The sequence below is a fragment of the Erpetoichthys calabaricus genome, chromosome 12 (assembly GCF_900747795.2).
Source record: "Erpetoichthys calabaricus chromosome 12, fErpCal1.3, whole genome shotgun sequence".
Taxonomy (NCBI): Eukaryota; Metazoa; Chordata; class Cladistia; order Polypteriformes; family Polypteridae; genus Erpetoichthys; species Erpetoichthys calabaricus.
This window is the reverse complement of record NC_041405.2, coordinates 41,753,005-41,777,048: the sequence shown is the minus strand read 5'-3', so window position 1 is coordinate 41,777,048 and position 24,044 is coordinate 41,753,005. Positions and strand designations below refer to the sequence as shown.

At 37.8% G+C, this 24,044-nt stretch overlaps 2 protein-coding genes across 3 annotated transcripts in view; one reads left to right on the top strand and one right to left on the bottom strand.

The window, feature by feature from the left end:
- Positions 1-24,044, top strand: part of LOC127529743 (craniofacial development protein 2-like) — a 928,907-nt gene that overhangs the window by 198,852 nt on the left and 706,011 nt on the right. The window lies entirely within an intron of this gene.
- Positions 1-24,044, bottom strand: part of LOC114662104 (FERM domain-containing protein 7) — a 250,094-nt gene that overhangs the window by 34,016 nt on the left and 192,034 nt on the right. For both annotated transcript variants that reach the window (XM_051934369.1, XM_051934368.1), the window contains 3 exons: positions 15,431-15,594; positions 14,267-14,335; positions 5,509-5,584 (listed from right to left, as the gene is read on the bottom strand). In XM_051934369.1, the coding sequence (XP_051790329.1) occupies positions 5,509-5,584; positions 14,267-14,335; positions 15,431-15,594 (309 nt within the window). The remainder of the gene's footprint in view (positions 1-5,508; positions 5,585-14,266; positions 14,336-15,430; positions 15,595-24,044) is intronic.

The window sequence follows — 24,044 nt, the reverse complement described above, 5'->3', positions numbered from 1 at the left end:
ACTCTCCCCTGTTCCAGGCTCAGGTTGAAGATGTGCTGTAGAGGACTCCCCAGCTCCAACGCATAGGCCTTCAGCAGTCGTGGAGATACTCCATAGTATAGTACTATAGTAACATAGTAATTGTCTCTAAAACAATTAGGAGCCATAGTCTTAGAAAGCTAATGTTTAATGTTAAATGTACAGTATATAGTGTTTGCTTACCTTCTATATAATGTCAGATTATTCGGGAGCATCTTGAACCTGACACCGTCAAGAGTCATGACCGGGATGAGATGAGCAGATGAAGATAAACACACCAAGCAAGGGGATGGTGAAAAGTGCAAGTGCTTTTATTAAAAACTGTCAAAATAAACTAAAGAATCAGTGTCCATAGTGCAGTGCTTCAAACAGTCAATTAATAATCCAATAAAAAGGTGTAAAGTGAAGGTTAAAACGATCAAAAAAATAATCCATTAAATTGAGGTTAAAACACAAGCAGCAAATTGTCCTTTCATATAAAGGTACATTTTTCTTCTTTACTGGCGGCTCCCCTGCTTATCCCATATGGGTTTTGCAGCAGCAGAGTCGCACTACCGACAGATGCAGCTGACCTTCCGTAGGTGCGGGTCACTGCCGTTCATTGGCTGCGGTTAAGCTCCCTCTCCGGACCTATGCCTGGGTCCCCAAGTGCTCATAGTGCTCATATTGTAGTGCTTCTCCCAAGCTACTTTGACCCCTGCTGCCTTCCCAGTCTTCCACAGCAAGTCGCTCCTTTTAACACGCATCACTCTGGCTTCCTGAGGCTCAACCAGAGCAATCACTCTTTCATCCCCCGGGCATCAGCCACTTGCTCTGCTCAAGAAGCTCTCCTTCCCAGCTGCCTGCTTTCACCCACTCTCGTCTGCCTCCTGCCTTCTGCTCGCATTGCCTACTTTCCCTTTACTAGCAGCAGCAGAGCGCCTCAGTCAGCAGACCTCACGCGATCAGATGCCGTCCAATTTTTGGCTGCAACGCCACATAAATCAGGTTTACATGCCACGGACACACAAAACCTCAACCATTGAGAAGCTGCGTCTCCTCCACAGGTACAGTACACCTCTCCTTCCCTCAAGGTAATTGTGGCCATGATTTCTAGCTATTTAAAAAACAACACACAGATAAGGCTTTAAATAGATATGCTGCCCTAGTGTGACAAGCATTGCTTTCACTTTCAGCGGTGCACTGTACCACAAGACTGACAGCATCTGTTTGCAATCTCCAAGCTGCATGAATCTGTTTCTTAAGTAACTCGTAAAGGGATAAAACTAGCAACAACAAAATCCTGAGTGTTGACATTTTTTTTAATTAATAACCACGTTTACCACATTTGCATGCTGAAATTCTCGAACACACAGCACTGAAGTATCAGTTTATGTGACAGACCTACTAGCAGCACACCTAAAATAAACTGACACACCTGATGCATTAGTATTAGCAGGGTGAACGAGAGCCAGAGGTAACAGTATTGGCGTTGGCAAGTCGCCACATAGTTAACATTACATACCTTGGTATGAATCACAGGATGGTGCACCTCTAGACACTTCTTCAGGTTTGTAGTTTTCTTTCCCATGAGCGCCATTCCATGTAACTTACGTTAAGTTTTATTTTTGTCAGAGTTGTAATTAAAGTTTGTCCATATTTCTGGCCGCTTTTTTCACTGACATAGAGCAGGAGCAGGATTCTAGCTGATGTGTTGATTTCCTGATGGCACCCAAACTATTGTAAGCTAATTACAAGTGTGCATACAAGTTTTAAAAATTGCACCACTGCATGCATGCTCCCTGTTTGTTGGCGGACCATGTTATGTGTAATAGAGATGTGCAAAGAGCTTCACATCACTCATTGTCCAGTTGTCTGTTTGTAACATCTTCATTTTGCTTAGTTTTCATCAATAATGATTTTAAAATAATTAATCTTAGTTTTTATCATTAAAGGCACATTTTTATTTACTTTTTGTTCCATTTTTGTCACATAAAACAAGGTTGTTGATGAATATTTTTCGTCTTAGTTTTTATCAACAAAATTAACACAACTTTGAGATATCCCCAAACAAGTCATGGAGAAAGTGACAAAATTCCACAAAAGGGAATCTCTCCATTTTCTGTGCAATGTGCTTTGCTCTCCCTGTAATGTCAGTGTTTTTGACCATGCAGCCAGGTGTGCTACATGTTGATGCACAACTGTACTGTGTGATCTGAGTGCAGAAAAACAGAAAATGCACAGTAAATATGGGGCAACCAACACTGGATATTGCAGAAGATATGTGTATAGAACAGCCTAATTGAAAACAAACCACTCTCCGCTCATGCTTTGGTGCTGAAATGTTTTTCATATCAGCTGTAGGAAGTCATAGACTTTTTCAATCATTAGCTGTCCAGTGTTCATTTTGAAAGCAGAAGACTGAGGACACCCTCTTAAGGCAAAGGCCTAGCCAAGGAGATAGGTGGCTACTTGAATGAATATAGTAGACATGAAAGTGATCTGGAAGACTTCCTTCAATCTTTTTAAATCATTTTTGGACAACTTTATAATTACAGTATTCATCATGCAAGCAGCAGACGCGGGGTAGGCATTTCTAGAGCTCTGCTCCTACTATGGAAATGCGTTTCTGCCTGTGGATGGGAATAAAGGCCAGAGTAGAAATGAGAGTGATATAAAAGTCTTTCTAAAACCTTTTATAGATTTTGAGGCATTTCAGCTGTCAGGTGCTCATTTTGTACGCAGATGACAGGGGGCACACATTTCTACGGCTCTGCTCCAGCTCTGGCAATAACCGTCTCTTCTAGTGGATAAGACAAAAGGGCATAGTGGAGAAAAAAGTGACAAGACTTCCTAAAGTCTTTTTAATCGGGTTTAGCTATAATTAAGTGTTCTAGTGTTCAACCTGTCTGGTGTTCATTTTGTAAACAGAAGAGCATTTCAATGAACACTGAAGCTGTAGAAATTAGTGTCTCCTCCAGTGGATTGGATAGAGAGGCATATTAAATATGAAGTTGATATAGAAAACTGTCTAATCTTTTAAAATATATTTAGAACAATTGTAGCTATACAGTGTTAATTTTTCAAGCAGCTTACAGTGGCATTTCTACAGCAAAGTCTCAGCTGTGGAAATGAGTGTCGCCTCTGGTGGAAGGAATGGAGGCGAAACACTACCTGATTGGCTTATTAAAGGACTATGCATCATTCTAATTGCCCAGTGTATATTTTGAAGGGGGCACAGCAGATAAAGATTACCATTAATGCATTAAAAAAACATTTGATCAACTATGCATGTAATATACAAGAAAAAAAGTTTCATAGGATAATAATACCTGCGGCGGCACGGTGGCACAGTGGGTAGCGCTGCTGCCTCGCAGTTGGGAGACCTGGGGACCCAGGTTCGCTTCCCGGGCCCTCCCTGTGTGAAGTTTGCATGTTCTCTGCGTGGGTTTTCTCTGGGCGCTCTGGTTTCCTCCCACAGTCCAAAGACATGCTGGTTAGGTGGATTGGCGATTCTAAATTGGCCCTGGTGTGTGTTTGTGTGTGTCCTGTGGTGGGTTGGCACCCTGCCCGGGATTGGTTCCTGCCCTGTGTTGGCTGGGATTGGCTCCAGCAGACCCCCGTGACCCTGTGTTCGGATTCAGCGGGTTGGAAGATGGATGGATAATACCTGCTCTGAAAATAAGATCCTTTCCCTATTTAAAGGGTTTTAATCACTTATATATGAGGTGAAATTTGAGTTACACAACAAAGCCTTTCCCGTGGAAATGGTTTTTTTTTTCCAGAAAAAGTAAATGTTTAAGAGCAAGGGACCACATATGCAATGAAAGTGGATTAGTGCATTCATTTTAACGATTTGTCTTTTATTGGTCTTTGTACAGAGTTTGTGGGTGTCAAGTAATGAATTATTAATTATAACTATTAATATTTTACTAAATCTGTATTTCCATGTTTCTTTGTCGATGAGCTCCCATTGAAGAAGTTGGTTGTTAAAAGTACATGTAGTGCACACGGAATAATGCCTGAATAACATTTTATCAAAGTTTACTGTCCGCTGTCAATGGCGGAGCATTCCAGTAAAATGACAATAACGTAATACACCTGCAACTTTAAAATGCAGACTTTTTGACATTGCTGTGTGTGAGGAAACAGCATGCAGGCAGCTGCGTGTAAATGTTTACTGATGGACATGCTGGCATTTTGCATGGAGTATGCATAGAGGAATGGCATGCAAAGATGCATGGACAGGAGATGGGCTACAGTGTGTGTACCTGTGTCTCCTTGGTGTACCTGTGCCAAGTCAGAAAGGAAAAATGAATTCCTCTGGGCACAGATATCTTCATAACATGGGACCTACATGATGGGCAGATGCATTTCTAATGTTTTTCATGTCTTCCTTGCATTCTGATGATATGTTGCATATTCAGTCCTTTGTTCATTCTTTTGCCACAAGCATAATTAACCTCTCTTTGAAATTCAACATTTGCGATATACAGATGTCATGTCAAAAATGCTGCACAGTCGAAAAAATGTATGTCTCCACGTAACCTTCACACCCAGCACAGACATGTCAAGTATAAATCAGCCTTTAGTAGAATGCAGTTCACAAATCTCCAAGGGCGAATCTCTCCACCTACTGACACTAATCTTAATAGCACATCCGCTCAACAATAAAAAAAATGGCATTTTGTATCTTATACAATAAAATTAGTTTAAAGTTTTAATGATTTCATTCACCACTGAATAGAAATAATTGCCAAAGCCTATTTCTGGTTGCAATTGCCACCATTTTAGTCACAATACAGAGCCCTGTAACATTATCAAGTTGTATGGTCATGGTTTACAAACCCACATTTAATTTTCTTGTAATTAGTAAGCAATAAAATTTCTTACATATAACACATAGTTAAAAGTGTAGCTCTTTCTCCTGCTTGTTCTTTCACTTTGTCTAATTGCCTAAGCTTATAGATAAAAAAGGAAAGGGGGGAGGGGACGATGCTGAATTGAAGTTATGGATCTGACCGCAGAGTGGTAAGTGTATGGGATTTGAAGCATTTTGGTGATGTCTACACAAAAACACATATAACGGTTCACCATATGAGCCTATAGGACAAAACATTAATAAATTTTAACACTGTTAACATTTATTGATGTAGCATACAAACCTGATTACGTACTACTTCATGTGTCTCTACCAAGCTATGTATTTATTCATTTTCTGAATACAACACTGGATTGCAGGGTAATGGAGCTGTGTTTAATCTACCCGGGCCATGAAGACAGTTTATTGCAGACTGCATTCATGCATACACTCAGTCAATTAAAACATAACATAAAATGCATATTTTAGGCATATCTAAGAAACCAATTTCCGTGACATTTGCCATTAATTAGCAATATATACTGTGTTATTACATTAACATATAATATGCTGTTCTTTACTTTTAAGAAATTAGACCACATAACTAACATCCAGAATAAGGAGGTATGAAAAAAATGCTGTAAAAATACCTGTTTTGATGCATTTGTTAGAAGATCTGGAGATGATCTATAATGTCGGGAATTATAAAGTGTTTTGCAGTGCTTCCTAAAAATGAAAAATGATAAAGATTACTATTTTAAATTTTGCATTATTTTAACATTGTACAAGTATTTTAAAACTGTTTTTCCAAAGAAAGATTATGATTTACTATGTGCATAATACAGAAAATTTCATTTCTGTATAATAATGTTAAGATACTCTCCAAAGCCATCTTCTCTTTGTGAACCTGAGAGCTGAGATCCAGTTGGCCAAACTAAACAGTGAGCCAGTCTAAAGGATGAGAAGTAGTCATTACTTCAGCACATAAACTAAAAAGAATAATGCTTTTCCCTAAGTTGCAGAATGCCCAGCAAAGATCCTAACAGCAGAAAGCAAGCTGAGACAGCAGCATCACAGAACACCACAAAAAAAGGATCAAGCAGCAAGGAGTGCATTCCAACGTATGAATAATCCTCTACTTGAGCATGCAACAACAACAAAGCAACAATTCCACACAACACTGGAAACCATCTATAGAGATGTGGCGTGATAAATTAGAACTCTGATAACACCCAGTTTATATGTAATATGTTTGTCTGTCTTTTATGTCAATATATACTCTCAGAGAAATTGGGGGAACACTTAATGGACCATAGAAGGGCATTAACCAGCAACAGAACTGGTATTTGTTCCTTTGTGCGTGGAGGGACAGGAAAAGCACTACCAGAGCACTACAAAATGACTTCCAGCTGGCTACTGGTCATCATTTTCTCCTTCAAAATCTGCACTTTATAAAAAAAAAAAAAAAAAAAAAAACTATTCTTCATCCTTACAAATAACGCTGCCTGAAAGACCTCAAAGTATGAGTCTTCATAAACCTTCTAATGGGAACACAACTGCTTCCAACATAAAAACTAATGCAGGTTTAAAAAAAGTAAGAGAGACTGCAAGTTTCTGTGAAGAGTTTGATCATGGTAACAATGAGTGTAACATAGATGACTATTCATCAGATAAATATTCAGCAAAGCCTTGAATATGTGTGAGACTTTACCAAGCAAGAAAAAGTGCTTCTCATCCAAAAATACAACTCAACCTGATCATGCTTGGATTGAAAAACAAAACTGGGAAATCCTATCTAACTGCGTTATTGTGCAAGGCACTGGATAAGGGAGTATTCTTGGTATATCAATCCTGCTAAAACTGTGGCAGCGCACAAAATTACATAAAGAAAAGATCAAGCGATATTGCCCAGGTGATATTATGAAATACTATGAGACAGCTATTTATATGTTATATATTTTTTTTTTAATTTGAAAGCAAGAGTTTACACTAAAAAGGAGAAAAATTGATATTAAAGAAAAGTTCTGTTCAAGGCTTTTAAAGTTTAACTTTAACATTACAGTACTTTCTAAGAATGGCTCTTACAATAGTTATGTACGTTAATATTTACCTTAGAGAAAAACTACACACATATAGAAAAAGCGTATGTCCCTATCAGTTTTAAATAACACATTTCCTGTCACAGTCTTTCAATAATGCTGGATTGTAAAAATCTCTACGGTAATACATTGTTTATGACTATGTTGCCTTATGCCTAATGTTTACTATAAACCCTTGCTAGAATATTATAATTGTGCATGTATTATAATAATGGACAAAAGTTTAGCTAAAAAGACAAGAAAACAAAAATAAATATGAATAACCTAATTGCTATCTGAAGCTACCCTAAAACTTTGATGTAACCTTGATTTTTTGAGACATTCAGTATTGCTTCATTTAAAAGCATTTACTAGTAAGATAGTTTACATTAATGATGTTATCAATGAGTGAAACATTACTCTGCAATGACGGCTCTTAAGGCTGATACCGATCACCAATTTCATGATACTTGATTGGCCAATTCCAATCTTGATTTTTTTTCTTTATCCCTTTAATCTGAATAACCAAACAAACAGAAATTTTATGTCCTATATTAAAGTGTATTTTTATATTTAGACTATAGACCACAGGTGATAACTGTTCATTTTTTTTAACAAAATGAAATTCTGTAGGCTTATTGTTCAGTGACCATAAAGTTCTTAAATAAATAAAATTTCCTTAAAATACATATTTTAGCTAATAAATAACTATAAAAATATTTAAAAATAATACATATGGCATAAAAGAAAACAAAAATGCTTCTCATAATTACAAGCTGTCATATTGTTTAGTTTTACTGTAATGTACCTACTGTATCTGAAACAAGGCTTAATTAAAACTAATAGTTTGCACCATTTCGCTAACAAAAAATTATATATAGATAGATAGATAGATAGATAGATAGATAGATAGATAGATAGATACTTTATTAATATATATATATATATATATATATATACAGTACTGTGCAAAATTTTAAGGCAGGTGTGAGAAAATGCTGTAAATAATGAATGCTTTCAGAAATATAAATAATGATTGTTTTATTATTATCAATTTACAAAATGCAAAGCGAGCGAACAAAAGAAAAATCTAAATCAAATCAATATTTGGTGTTACTACCTTTTGCCTTCAAACCAGCATCAATTCTTACAGGTACACTTGCACAAAGTCAGGGATTTTGTAGGATTATAGTCAGGTGTATGATCAACCAATTATACCAAACAGGTGCTAATGATCACCAATGTCACACGTAGGTTGAAACACAGTCATTAACTGAAACAGAAACAGCTGTGTAGGAGGCTTAAAACTGGGTGAGGAACAGCCAAACTCTGCTACCAAGGTGAGGTTGTGGAAGACAGTTTCATATCATGGCAAGATTGAGCACAGCAACAAGACACAAGGTAGTTATACTGCATCAGCAAGGTCTCTCCCAGACAAAGATTTCAAAGCAGACTGGTGTTTCAAGATGTACTGTTCAAGCTCTTTTGAAGAAGCACAAAGAAACGGGCAACGCTGAGGATCGTAGACGCAGTGGTCAGCCAAGGAAACTTAGTGCAGCAGATGAAAGACACATCAAGCTTATTACCCTTCGAAATCGGAAGATGTCCAGCAGCGCCATCAGCTCAGAATTGGCAGAATCAGTGGGACTCAGGTAAATCCATCTACTGTCCTGAGAAGTCTGGCCAGAAGTGGTCTTCATGGAAGAGTTGCAGCCAAAAAGCCATACCTCCGACGTGGAAACCAGGCCAAGCGACTCAAGTATGCACGAAAACATAGGAACTGGGGTGCAGAAAAATGGCAGCAGGTGCTCTGGACTGATGAGTCAAAATTTGAAATATTTGGCTGTAGCAGAAGGCAGTTTGTTCGTCGAAGGGCTGGAAAGCAGTACAATAATGAGTGTCTGCAGGCAACAGTGAAGCATGGTGGAGGTTCCTTGAACGTTTGGGGCTGCATTTCTGCAAATGGAGTTGGAGATTTGGTCAGGATTAATGGTGTTCTCAATGCTGAAAAATACAGGCAGATACTTATCCATCATGCAATACCATCAGGGAGGTGTATGATTGGCCCCAAATTTATTCTGCAGCAGGACAATGACCCCAAACATACAGCCAAATTCATTAAGAACTATCTTCAGCGTAAAGAAGAACAAGAAGTCCTGGAAGTGATGGTATGGCCCCCACAGAGCCCTGATCTCAACATCATCGAGTGTGTCTGGGATTACATGAAGAGACAGAAGGATGTGAGGAAGCCTACATCCACAGAAGATCTGTGGTTAGTTCTCCAAGATGTTTGGAACAACCTACCAGCCGAGTTCCTTCAAAATCCTTTGTGTGCAAGTGTACCTAGAAGAATTGATGCTGTTTTGAAGGCAAAGGGTGGTCACACCAAATATTGATTTGATTTAGATTTCTGTTTTGTTCATTCACTGCATTTTGTTGATTGATGAAAATGAATGATTAACACTTCAATTTTTTACAGCATTTTTTCACACCTGCCTAAAACTTTTGCACAGTACTATATATATATATATATATATATATATATATATATATATATATATTCACGGCATTCGTAGTCTGAATCACAATCTGATTGTATGGGTGGTTACCTACCAGGTAACGCTTGTGGTTGGCCAGCAAGTCAGCTAACATCCGCCACGGTGCCCTCAAGTTGTGAGAAGTAGATCATAGAATGGTTGAAAATAGTTTACTGTCAAATAATGTAGAGAAAAGCCAAGCAAAATGACACTTTTCTCTACTGTCAAATAATGCAAAGAGTACGCGACAAGTGTTTCGCCCTAATTCTGGGCTCATCAGGCATACACACTCACTGCACTCTCTTACGGGAATCGAACCTCGGACGTCAGCGCTAGAGGCGAAGCCCCTAACATTGCACCACGGCGTGTGGTATGTATGTATGTATGTATGTCACTGCCTTCACATTCCCAGTTGTAACCTTAAATCTTCTAATAGTGGCTTGCTTATTACACCAAGGGCTAAGCATAACAGAAGGGGTTGAGGCGGCTTTTTGCTTTTATACACCAAAATTCTTGCATACTTTACTGACAGAGATACACCAGTTTAATACTATGGAACATTTTAAACTTCTAAAAACTCACTTTTTAAATTTGGCTTATTAATAGCAGTATGTTTATTCTGCTTCTAATAGAATATGTACGCACAGAAATATCATTGGCTTCATTAATCAATCTCTGCTTTTCTCTGCTCCTTTTCCAGTTTTCTGTAGTGCATTTTGTGCCACCACCCCTCCACCTGATCAAATAACTGTGCAGCCAATTGTGATCTTCAGCTCTTCGAAAGTCAGTGAGATTGCATCATATTTTCTAGGATGAAGCCCAAAAAACAATTAAAACTGCTTAAGAGCATTTATGTGAGGTAGAATTTCCAGTGGGGACTTGACAGTCCTGCAGTGGGCTGGCGCCCTGCCCAGGGTTTGTTTCCTGCCTTGCGTCCTGTGTTGGCTGGGATTGGTTCCAGCAGACCCCCGTGACCCTGTAGTTAGGATATAGCGGGTTGGATAATGGATGGATGGATGGACTTGACAGTCTTTTGGCTTTGGATCCCCTGCAATTTTTTTTTCCATCGCCATTTTGCCCCCGGAATTTTTTTTATGCCCTCCCCAGCCATCTAACTGTAGTTTTGTAATTATCATTAGAGATTTTAAAAAAAATCTATAAAAAATGACTACATTATTTATAATTTTTATCTATGTAAGTGTGTATTGATTTATCCTCTTTTACTACTTTTGGCATGCCATTTACTCATTTCCATTCTATTTTTAATTTGTTTTTCTTTTTTATTAGTCAACTTGTATAGGATGTTGAGGTACATTCTTTGTATGTGCTATAGAAAAAATAATATTGTTGTTGTACTGTAAAATAGTTTCTCCAATCAGTCCTCATCATTGGCATTCCTTGATCCAAGGATTATCTTTCTCTCCTTCAGCCTCATAGATGACTTTCCTTGTGTGCTGTCAAGCCAATTCTAGAAGTGATGCGGCAGCTCAATAGGTAAATGCAACTGGATCTATGCAAGTGCAAAGGTTACCAGCTATATGTTTACGGTTCTCTCTTTTCTCCTTATTGATTGCCCATTGAGTAGCCTCAAAGGCAAGGTGTGTCAGTGATGGATATGCTTACGCCATCAGAAGAAAGCATTCTCGAATTTGCAGTGGATGTTCTTCATTTGATCTTTGAATCTCCATTTCAGAGCACCAATGCTTTGTGTTTCACTTGCAAGCTCTCCATAGAGTACTTGCTTCATGATGCAGGTATCAAGGAAATGAGTGACATGGCCAAGCCAGCACAGTTGATGAGAGCAGATCTGAGACTGTACGCTGGCACAGTTGAACTGCATTGTTGGTTATTTGATCTTGCCAGTGGCAGTTGTGACTTTAGTCTTCCACAAGTACCATATAACCTGGTTCAACTTGTTGCATGGTTGAGTTGTTGGGGACTAAATCATCCACCTCAGTGGAGCATTGCTGCTTAAAGGGGGGTGTGCTAGACACCATCAGGATGAAAACCAAGACCCATCAAAGGCAGCTCACAATTTGAGGATCCATCCTGTATCGTTTGCATCATCGGGGAATTGCGTATGACAAGCTCAAGCAAGCAGACAATAAGTGCTCAATATCATCAGTGAAAGGACATGCTCAAACACTATCCATGAGCAAGAAGGATCCCACCACTATCGGGATTCACTCCTGCAATGAACAATGGGGCTAGGTAAGTCAAGTCTGAGGAAATGAGGAAGCTGCACCCTCAGTACCATTGAAATCAAAGCATGTGGAGGCTCTTTCTCTCATCTTATTCTTTCACTTTTCTCCAGTCACTATATGAATACTTGCATGAATTTGTTGGAATAAGCACCACACTACTTCCATCCATCCATTATCCAACCCACTACAGTGGAACCTCGGTTCAGGAACGTCTCAGTACATGTACAAATCGGTCTATGACCAAAAAGTTCGCCAAACTTTTGCCTTGGTTCATGACCACATACTCGGTATACGAACAAGCCAGTTTCCCTTTCGATTTGTACATGTTCAGTCTCTTCCTGTGCATTTCCTGTGCAGCGAGCAAGAGAGAGAGCGTGTGGCACACACACATACACACAGAGGCAGAGCGAGAGAGAGAGAGGGCTGGACTCATAAGGTAGAGAAGGCAGTCAAAGAATGCACTGGGCTTGATTTTGTTTTCACTTCTGTTTACAGCGATCGGTTCATAGCGTGCATTGTTGCAATGTTACTTTTCTTGGTGGTTTATTAAATTACGGATTTTTTCAAATGTTCATTTTTTTCCCTGTGCTTAAAATTCATTAAAAAAAAAAGCGTTTTTAGCCAGCGGTTGGTAGCGCTATAGCGCAAACTATTGCAATGTTAGTTTTTTCTGCTGTTCAAGGTTTTCTCAGTGTTATTCAATGTTTTTACATTTAGTTTACTATTACGTTGTGCATTCTATGGTTTAAATAACTATATTTATGCTTAAAAACTTAAAACAAATATATATTTACATACAGTTCGTATGGTCTGGAACGGATTAATTGTATTTACATACAATCCTATGGGGGAAATTGCTTCGGTTCACTACCAAATCGGTTTACGACCAGAGTTTTGGAACAAATTATGGTTGTGAACCGAGGTTCCACTGTATATCCTAACACAGGGTCACAGGGGTCTGCTGGAAACAAACCATGGGCAGGGACCAGCCCACACACCCACACACACTAGGGACAATGTAGAATCACCAATGCACCTAACCTGCATGTCTTTGGACTGTGGGAGGAAACCGGAGTACCCGGAGGAAACCCAAGCAGACACGAGGAGAACATGCAAACTCCATGCAGGGAGGACCCGGGGAGCGAACCCAGGTCTCCTAACTGCGAGGCAGCAGTGCTACCCACTGCGCCACTGTGCCGCCCCCACACAACTTCAAAATGATTAATATCTAAGTGCTGTAAAGCATTTTTTCTCCTGTGGGATTTCCATTTTAGCATCAGTTAAAATATTAGATTACACTGTTGTATTAAGAGAAAAGCCAAGCAAACTGACACCTTTTATTGGCTAACTAAAAAGATTATAATATGCAAGCTTTCGCGGCAACTCAGGCCCCTTCTTCAGGCAAGATGTATTGTTTGTGTCTTAATGATGTATTCGTTTCACCAATTTAACTAAATAGTATTAAGATTAATATATTCTAATGCTTTTTTTTGCATCCCTACATAATGCCAAGAACTTTTTTTATTATAAATATATGACAGTGAGGGCGGCACGGTGGCGCAGTGGGTAGCGCTGCTGCCTCACAGTTGGGAGACCTGGGGACCTGGGTTCGCTTCCCGGGTCCTCCCTGTGTGGAGTTAGCATGTTCTCCTCGTGTCTGCGTGGGTTTCCTCCCACAGTCCAAACACATGCAGGTTAGGTGGATTTTCTAAATTGGCCCTAGTGTGTGGGTGTATTTGTGCGTGTCCTGCGGTGGGTTGGCACCCTGCCTGGGATTGGTTCCTGCCTTGTGCCCTGTATTGGCTGGGATTGGCTCCAGCAGACCCCCGTGACCCTGTGTTCGGATTCAGCGGGTTGGGAAATGGATGGATATATGACAGTGAATATGACACACCTTAATCAAAACCAAAATCAAGTACAACATCCCTGTGATTTAAATTCCATATAATCTCAACAATAATGGCTTTTTAAAGAAGAAAGAAATATTACATATTGTTCACAGATGTTGTTGAATAGCCATCCTGTTGACTTCAGTTTCAGCCTTGGTCTTTGTCTAAACTGCACTGCCCAGAGCTATGTCACTCACAAGAAAATGATTAGTTGTCATAGGCCAATTACAGTGGGCTTGGAGAAATCTAATAAGCTTTTTGACCTAATTCACACACTAGCATGTACATGACATTAACTTTTTATCTTATCTTTCTCTTCAAGTATAACAGTAGGATAAAAACTACTAAATAAGTACATTTTTACGTTTAACCGTCTCCCACAATCCTGAAATGGATCAATCAGGTTTGGAAATTAAAATAATAAAAGCCCTGAAGATTTCAGAATGAAAGGGAACCTACAGCCAGTCACAGGAGACTTTTCAGTACAATGCTGAGCTAGAATTAGAGGTTGTATGAATCATATAGTAAATCATATAGTAAACCTAATCGTTGATATTTTAACATGTATTTAGTAAACATGCTAACACTAAAATAGAATTCAATCCATCATAGTATTGAATTTAGTTGAATTCAGGGACATTATTTCTTGTTAAAAGCAAAAGCATAAAATAGAGGTGATTGTAAATTACAATATCATTACCTTTCAAATGGCAGGCATTTCCTTTCTTCTTCTTCCAAGTACTCTAAAAGTTGTTTCTGGGTTCGTCCACTAAAAGATATTACAATTATCTATTTAGCAGAGATGTAATGTAATGATAATGACACTTCATTAATTTTGTCGTTAACTAATTGCTTTATTGGTGTAAAATAGTGGACACATTATAATTATTTTTGCTTAAATTCATAAAAAGAGTTATTTTCATGTGGTAACTACATTCTGCAAGGCAATACTGAATAAACTCAAAAAGGCTGAAATTTTCTTTAGTTTAATCCATTCTAAATTTAAATGTTATCTTTGCCATGAATTTCACCTTTGGCTATCATGTTCAAACAAATTTTGAAACCTGCCCTTAACTATCTTATAAAACTGTAAAATCATTTAAGCTGCAGGATCTTCTTGATAAGGACGCTTTTTCATTTTTCCCCAAACAAAACTAATTATTATTAAGGTTTATAGTATGGCTGTTTGAATCATTCACTTACTACTCTACAGAAATTTTCACACACGGCAGAAAGAATCATAACAAGAACTAAGAATAAATAGTTCTTAAATCACCTCAGTGGCTTCCATTTAAATTTAGAACCAATTTAAAAATAGTTCTCTTTAATAAGATTGTAAATAGTTTAGTGCACCTTACCTTACTGACCCTTACTATCTATATTTCAGGGCATATATTGCATTTTCAAGATTTCTGCAAATGTCTGGAGCAAATTGACAATGTTTATTTACATTGATTATGTCACCAGCCAATCAGTTATGGACAATATCATTAGCAATCAGCTTAGCCCTACATGCTAGAGGGATTATATTCTTTGCCTGGTCTGGGTGTGCTTATAAATTCTCCCTGTTAAAAGAGGGGATTATTTTTGTAGAAAGGGTGACCTTTCAAATTTGTTTCCAACTTGGCATTTTGCCACTCCGACACTTGCCAGGAAAACCAACTCAAAAATGAAGTAAAAAAACTCTTTCATATACAGCAATAATTATCCTTTTTGCATTTAAACTCAAGCCTTCTGTTGAAACGTAGTTAAATGTACTGTATAAATGATGAACAATACTATCTTTATTACATTTGTAGTTTTCAGCGCTTCATTGTACCACCTGAAATTAGGTTAAAATTATTGCTTATTTACTCTGCTGTACCTGTATGTGAAAGAAGATCCTCTACTGTAAAAAATAGACTTCTGTTTTATTTTAGGCTCTTCTGAAAGCCTAAAGAAGGCATGATATTCAACACACAATTTCCAAAATGCCTTGCAGATGTCTCTGCTTGCCATCGTAAATTCCACGGTGTCCTTAAGAGATGACTGTTTTAAAAATGAAAAAAAAAAAATACATATATAAGTAAGTATTTTATTTTTACAGAAAAATGGGAAAAGTAGCTGAATAAACCAGTTCTGCATTTTAAAAATGTGTGCCATTCTAATTATAATTATATCTGTATGCTGAAACTTAAACTACTTTTTCTCGGACATTCTCACCACTAAACGAAAATCACAATGTGCTATGGACAACAGAAGTGACTAAGCTGGCTGAAATTTCATTGGAGGTATGTCAGCACTACTGTGTAATTATAGCAAACTGTTTGAGAGCGAAAACAGTGAGGTAATCACAGGATTTTGTTCTTCTAGCAAATGGGAGCACTCAATGCTAACCAGCCAATCATAAGGCACACCTCCTTCCCCACCTCCAAATGGGAACACTCATAGTTTACTCCATAACTCAGAACTGACTAAAAGTATGGCTTTTTTTAGTCATAGTTTGCTGCAAGATTTGTATTCAATTCAATCTCTCCTTCACTTCACTTTCTTTCTTTTCTTGAGCAATTTGATTTTGCTCAACAAAAGTTCAATACCAGATTTTATTTAGGATCAGTATTTCATCTGCATTTTCTTTTTTTATTTACTAAAAATAAAGGGGGTACCAAAACTGATGGGTACAATAGTCATCAGATTTGCTCCACCCTATAATTTAATGAAGCAGTAAGAAAAATTAAATCAGTTGAGATGTGTTTGATACAATTCTTGTCTTCCATAATATAAAAAGGACAAACCTTCACTTTAATGGTTAGTTTGAAGTAGAAATAAAGCAAGGTAGGTCAAGTGCTGTAAACAATTTGAGTTCACTCAACAAATGTTCAATCTCTAATTAAAATCTGGTGTTGAACTTTTTTTGAGTGAATTTAAATTGCTCAAAAAAGATAAAGTAAGTGAGGACTTGTTCTTCATATATTATGAAAGACAAGAATGATATAAAGATTTGTATCAATTGATTTCTTATCCCTTAGTACTACATTAAATTATGGCAAAGGAGGGGAAAATCTGCTCACCTATCCATCAGTTTTGGTCCCCGTTTATATTCAGTTCAAAAAATTAAAGTGATTTGTTCCTTTTATATTAGACACAATATGAGACACAATAATGTTAGGAAGGAAGGAAGCACTTTAAATAAATAAATACATAAATAGGTAGATAAGTAAGTAAATAAATATACACAGTTTGGTCTGAACATACCGGAGTGAATACAATGGAAGAAAATTAGCAAGAAAGAAAACTCGTGACTTGGCAGTCCCAGTTGCAGTTAGGAATATACAAATGTATTTCTATTGGTATAAAGGAGCCCCAGTAGTTTCTAGACACACTTCTGATAAATATTTAATTGGCTGAAACTACTCAGTGTTAGTGTGACAGAGAGAGGATGCGCAGCATTATTCATAATGGCACTCAGTTTTGTCTTCATTTTCTCTTTCGGTACTACCTCCAGGGGGAACAGAGTACGCTCTAAAACTGAGCTTGCCCTTTCAGTTAGCTTGTTGATTCGGTGGGCCTCTCCTGAAGTGATGTTACCCAGCCCAGCACACCACAGAAGATTTGAAGGATTTCACTACTCATATTAAAAAAGCCTGCTTTGCGTATACAGTATAGAGTATATGGGTATACAGAGTTAGAAGGAAAGGAAACAGAACTGTTCCTTGTGGTGCTCGTGTTGCACACATCCCTGTCAGAAACACAGTCCTTGTGTCTCACAAATTGTGGTCTGCTTGACAGATAGTCCATTATCCAGGACACCGTTTAAGTCATCCTTCTGCATATCTCTGAGTTTACCCTTTAACAGGTATGGTATTGGAGGCACTGGAGAAATCAAAAAACATAATCCTCATGGTGCTGCCAGCTTTGTCCAGGTGAGAATAAGCCTTGTGGAAGAGACAGATAATTTTAGAACATATCTGAACTGACTTCTTATTTCTTATTGACACATTAAATTACACTGATAGCATTTGATGAACAAACACGTACACTTGCAATTGAACATATTTGGATTTGGGACATCACAGTTTAATTGTCCTATTCTTCTCCACTAGCAATCATCTGCATTTGGGAGGATGACGCCTATATGCCTGAAAAACGAACCCACTAAGACACAAAATGTTTTAGAAAAAGTTGTGAAATGATATATATTTTATGTATAAAGGCACATGTGTGATTCTTCATTCATATTTTGATCTCTACACTTTGAAAGAATCAAGCATTGCACACACAATTGTCACATGTGAATGAGCTGCAGAAACGCACATTTTTGTAGGTTCCTTGCTGTGGGCATACTCGCAAAGGTATATAGCTTTTTTTTAAGAGTTTTTTTTAAGAATTTGGACCTTGCAATAATGTACAGAGAATGGCATGGTCTACTATTGATTTCAATGCAAGCTGTGAAACTTCCGGTCTGTATTGTGGCCTTGAAAATATTGGTTTTTAATGATGTTACCAGCAGCCTGGTTCCATTACAGAGTTTGGGTGGGTGTAGGTTTTGCAGCAACATCACTGGAGCACCCACTTTCAAAATGAGCCTATGGGTTGGGAGGCCCGGTGGTTTAAGCATATTAAGAGATTCAAAGAGATAGTTTGTAGCATCATACGTATTTAGCACAGAATCTACCGATTTGTATTCCATTAAAGCCCCTTCAACAGAATTTAATAAGACATTGTCACGATAGAACACAGTTTACCTAAGTTTACCATCCGATTCTGGAAAATCGGCATGCCCTATTTTGAGCAACAGGTCTGAAAACTGACCAGGGAAAACAATACACCTTAGATGGGCTCTCATATTTTTGGTGAGTTTGAGTTTAGTCACCAATGGCCACAGATAAGTTCTCTTTTTTTATTTTTTAACTTCATCTGCTTGTGTTCCTCTGGGCACTACTGGTAATGTTTGACGAAAATCGCCTGCTAACAACACTGTAACTCTACCCATCACCTTGTTATTATCCCTGATATCTTGAAGGCTTCTATTCAGAGCTTCAGTACCGCCTTTATGTACCATAGTATGTCGCAGCACTTCTGCATTGTTACTTTGCTTGGAAATATTACATAAAGGGGTCTCTACATGTATCAGGTTGATAGGAAACTTAAAAGCAGCATGTGCAGTCTTGCTCCCTTCTAGACGTGTAGCAACAATCCCAGAGGACACGACAGCTAAAGCGATTTCATGACTGATTTTCACTGAAAAGTACAGTTTTACAAATTGGAAGATAGAACTGAAAGTAATATCGAATGCACAGACGTGTTGCCTAAACAGTCAAATGTCACATTTATAATGATGCAGCCAGCACTGTGCTGCTGCTTATACAGTCAGAGACAGTGGTGGTACGAATATTATTTTGTTACAATTCTTAGTAGCTAATAAATACACAATAATTACACAATTGGTGTGCATGTTAAAAGACAAATTAAGTATTAAAATATGTGTTTATTTTTATGTATTGAAGAGTCTGTATACTAATTTTTGCATAACTCAGTGAAGTAATTACTAATATACGGGTGTTAGTTTAAAAATGTTTAATCCTCCTTTTCACCCCCTCAGGGGTTAAGTTTTGAAAAACATCGAAGTACGCATTTATTTCTTTCTTTTGTAGAGCATATTTATCAAGTTTGAAGACCAGTCTTGAAGTCCTATTTTCATTTTTTTTCCATACAAACTTGCACACCCTGTATTAACCCTGCTGGGGTTGAATTTTGAAAAATCCAAAAAATATGCGTTTATTTTTTTTTTTATTGAAGTGTCTGTATACCAATTTTTGTGTTTCTCAGCTAAGTAGTTTCTGATATATGAGTGTCACTTTAAAAAAGTTTAACCCCCTGACCCCTTTTCTCCCCCTCAGGAGTTGAATTTCGAAAAATTCTTTCTTAGTGGGTGCCTATGTCACAAAAAGTATTTACTGTCCAAATTTCACGCTTCTAGCAGCAGTTTAGGCTGTGCATTGATCTATTAGTCAGTCAGTCACTGTACTATATATATATATATATATATATATATATATATAGTAACAGATAGAGGCACTATCGTCCTCTTGAACCCTTGTTCCAGACACCAGTCACCAGATAAACTTCCAATTATTATTTATTTTATAATAATAATGTGCACCAAGCACCTTCCACTCCACTATACTCAAACACTACAATAATACAATACAATCTATAATCAATACACAATCCTCCACTCCCAGACACTTAGCCACGATTCCTCCCAGCTCAGCTCGCCGTCTGGGATCTCCCACAATTCTTTTATAGTCCGTGACCCGGAAGAGCTTCTAAGCCCTCAGACCATGTGATTACCCAGCATGAAAACTCCTTTTCTTCATCAGCCCGGAAGCACTTTATTTCTTCCAACTATGTGACTAGGATTTACTTCCGGGCTGTATGGAAAATAAACGCGTCTGTGTCTCTCTGCAGCGTCCCCTGGCGGCCCTGACGTTATCCAGCAGGGCTGTGTATTAAAACTCCATAGTCCATGATGCCCTGCTGGAATTCAGGGCATCTCCACATTGCAAGGAGGGCTCCATCTAGCGGCCTGGGGTTATTGGCCGGGATGAATGGCCGGCCATATCCCACAATATATATATTATAAAAAAATCCTGGAGAGAAACAGTAGGGCGTCGAGACGTGATTTTCACGTTAAGATCACAGAAGACAGTTAAAAGACCCACGAGGACCTTAAACATGAGACATTGTGCCAAGAGATTGACCCATGACCATCTCGTGATGACGTACAACATAAGATCCTTGCAAGACACGCCCTACTTACAATCAATATCAAGTAAGACAATGGGCAGCAAAACAGTCAGTCTTGTGAAGGATTTGAGCACACACAGATCCAGGGTCTCAGCGCATATAAAACATATAAGGACAATACATTATAAATGAAACGTCGACAACTAAGCGAAGAAGAAAGCAGCACGGAGAAAAAAGACTCCAAAGCGTTGGAGAGAAAAAAGAGCAAAAAAGAAAAAATAATCTAGGTACAAATTCAGAAAATATGGAAAGTAATTATTAGCCCGTAACAAGTGGAATTGAAACAAAGCACATCCAATCGGGCTCAGAATTAAAAGACAGAGTAAAAGACAAAGTAGACCTTCATAAACACGTTCACAAACATTGACGCTATACACATGCGGAGCAGATTATGAAAGCAGTGGAATTCAAAAAGCTCAAAAAAAACAAACTTTTGCGTGATACAAATGTGGAGAAAGTTAAAAAATATGAAAGTAGGAAAATTAGAAAGTATAAAAAAAAGAAAGTAAAGATCGCAGTAGTGCAAACAAACTGAAATTATTACTCGAGAAAGGGAAAATAATCGCCACGAACCAGGTGTCATTGAAAAAAAAACAGGACAAAGCGAGGTCAGAAATAAAGGACAGAGTAGAAAACAAACTAAAATGTTATAAAGAGGTTTCAAAACAAATGGGCCAAACACATGCACGGCAGGTTATAGATAATGAAAACTGGAATTCAAAAGACTCAAAAAAAACGTAGGCACAAAACACATGCAGAGCAAGATACAGAATATGAAAGTAGAAAAAAACGACAGTGTCAAAAAAGAAAGTAAACATCGCATTAGCACAAAAAAAGAGAAATTATTACTCGGAGAAATAACTAAAAGGCGACAAGAGATTGAATATATGGACACAGGTGATATGTCAGAAGTATGTAAATATTGTGAGGCTTTGAAGTTTAAGTCAGAGAATTTCAAAAACGGGTTTATCTCACATGCATTTATTGGTTATTTTGCAAAAAAAATTATTAACTGCTGATGATATAGATCGCTTTGTCTGTGCTAAAATTCCAAACAGAGAAACCTATCCTGAATTATGGTACAAAGTCATTAAACACGTCTCACTGACCTCATTTAAAAGATTCAGCATATTGGGACTCAAAAGATTTCAAATTTTGTTTTTACATAAGTTCTGAAATAAAAGTGAAACTAATGAAATAGCAACAATTCAAAGAAAAAAAAATCTTAAAACGTGTGTATCCGGAAAACCAAACACGGGGGTTGGCGAGCAAAGTCCCCTAGTATATATATATATAAATTCTCAAATCCTGTCCGTTTCATTCACAGATGCACTGGGCCAGAGTATATCCAAACAGCACTGAGCACAACACAGGAACTAACCTTTCACTAGGCCCATTCACGCACACAGTCACAATCAAATCTGGGGCCTGATTTGAATCACAGATTATTCTAATTCAAATGTTTTTGGGAATGTGGGAGAATACCCAGTTGAAACAAAAACCTTGCAGACATTATGGAAAAATATGCTAAACATATATATGTTGTCACACACGTGCACTTGGGAGTCAACCAAAGGGACCAGGAAATGACAATTCCACACCAGGCCAGGGGGCGGTGAACCTCTCTCTTTTTTCTCCGCAGACCAAACACGAGAAATCCTTCCTGTCCCGGCCCCGAGGACATCACTTCCTGTGAACCAGCTATAAAAACCCCTCATCCTCCATACTTAAACAGTTCTGTTTTGGACTCTAACCAGTACACACTGTACTCTACTTTAAAGCCTTTGGCAGCTAGGGAAACTATATGGGTGGCTGCCCGAAACCTTCGTTGTGTGTTTGGCTTTTTCTTTCACAATGTATATATTTTTAAAGGTGAAAGCTATTAGCATAAGGGGTGTAAGGTAGGCAGTGGGCATGGATGAGTAAACAGGGGATATTAATGGAAGAATGTCAAAAGGTAACAAATGTGATTCACGACAATGATGACAACCAGTTCAAAACACCATGCTTTCACTGTCAAGGCATTGTTCAAAAACAATGAATCCATCATCACTACGTAATGTACCTTCCGAACGCATTTCAGCATTTCTACTAACAGTGACATCCCAAATCAGAAAAAATTCTTCAGTGGGTGGCTAAATTGATACCGATGGGTACTACATTGAACAGAAAATCTCCATGCCAAAAAACATCCAAGCTGTAAGTCATCAATTTTGCAGTCTCCTAAACGTTCAGAGCACAAACATGCTTCTGCCTGAAACGTTCTATAGGAGAATTTTCCATAAGGACTTAAATTTCCACCCATAAAAAATGATGGTAGTGCAGGAACTCACTGAGAGAGAATAGGAGAGCCGTAGAGAGTTGTGCGCAAACATTCTGCAAACTGTTCATTGAGATGCCATCGTCATGTGCAGTGATGAGACACATTTCCATTTGAATGGTTGAGTAAATAAGAAAAACATTAATTATTGGGCTGAAACCAACCCTCGTGAACTTCATCAGAGACCCCTGCACAGTGAGGGTACTACAATTTGGTGTGCTGTTGCAGAATTTGGCATTGTAGGCCTGTGACAGTACGGGTCTTGCTCCATGCTCCCTCTTGTTTTGGGAGCCTCTTGAACCTGCACCACCATCAATAATATAACTAGATAAGCTGGCAGATGAGGACAAATCACACTGTGAGCAAAGGGATGGTGGAAAAGTGTACAGTGCTTTTATTAAAACAAACGAAAACAAAACAGTGTCCAAATAAATAGTGCAGGTCTCAAAGATCAATAAATAATCCATAAAAACTCTGCTCATTCTGTCACTTTCTATTGAAAACATATTTTTTAGCTGTTAATTACCATGGGAACATAGCAATCACCCACACCATATATACCTTGAGTATATTATCATAATAATAAAATAATAATAATAATAATAATACATTTTATTTATAACAGTTAACGATGTGGTTTGTAGGAGTGCAAAGTATACAGCATGTATTTTATATCATCTCACACACACAACCTTATTTGCATGTGGACAGTTGCTTCAAGCAAAAAGGCTTGCTTTGGCACAAGCACCTCAAACAGTTTTCTTCAGTCCTGAGCTATACCTGTGCCAATCACCAATGGAGGAGTCCACTCACCATGATACTTTCTATTGAAAACATCTTTTCTCAGCTGCTAACCCCCAAAATGAGAGTCCTCTACAGTAGGTGCTCTTTAAAAAATATATCTTAACCCAATTAAACAAAATAACATCAATATTACTATAAAGCAAAGTTAATAAAGTACTGTAAAAACAATAATAGCCAAAGTAGGAAATATAGTAGAAAAAGGGTCTTAAAAATTTAGGAAATTAGAAGATGTATTTGATAAAAGTCTTGTTTAAATATAGTTAATGGAAAGATACAGATGATGATGAAAATGAGTCTTTTCAAGTCTCAAGGATGCAGAGCTGCTTCAGATTTTGCAGATGTCTTGCCAATTAGTTTGGGAATTCACTTGTCTTTTCTGGGTGAAAATCTTATTTTTGTGTTTCTTCTGTCTTGTTTGTTTTCATGTATTTGTGCGTATGAATTCCACTTAAAAAGACATTTCAAGTAAATGTAACAAAACAGTATATGGAAATCAATAATTTTAGAACCACTGACATATCATTACATCAGTGATTTCTTTCCCAGGTTGATGTCCCTTCTAATT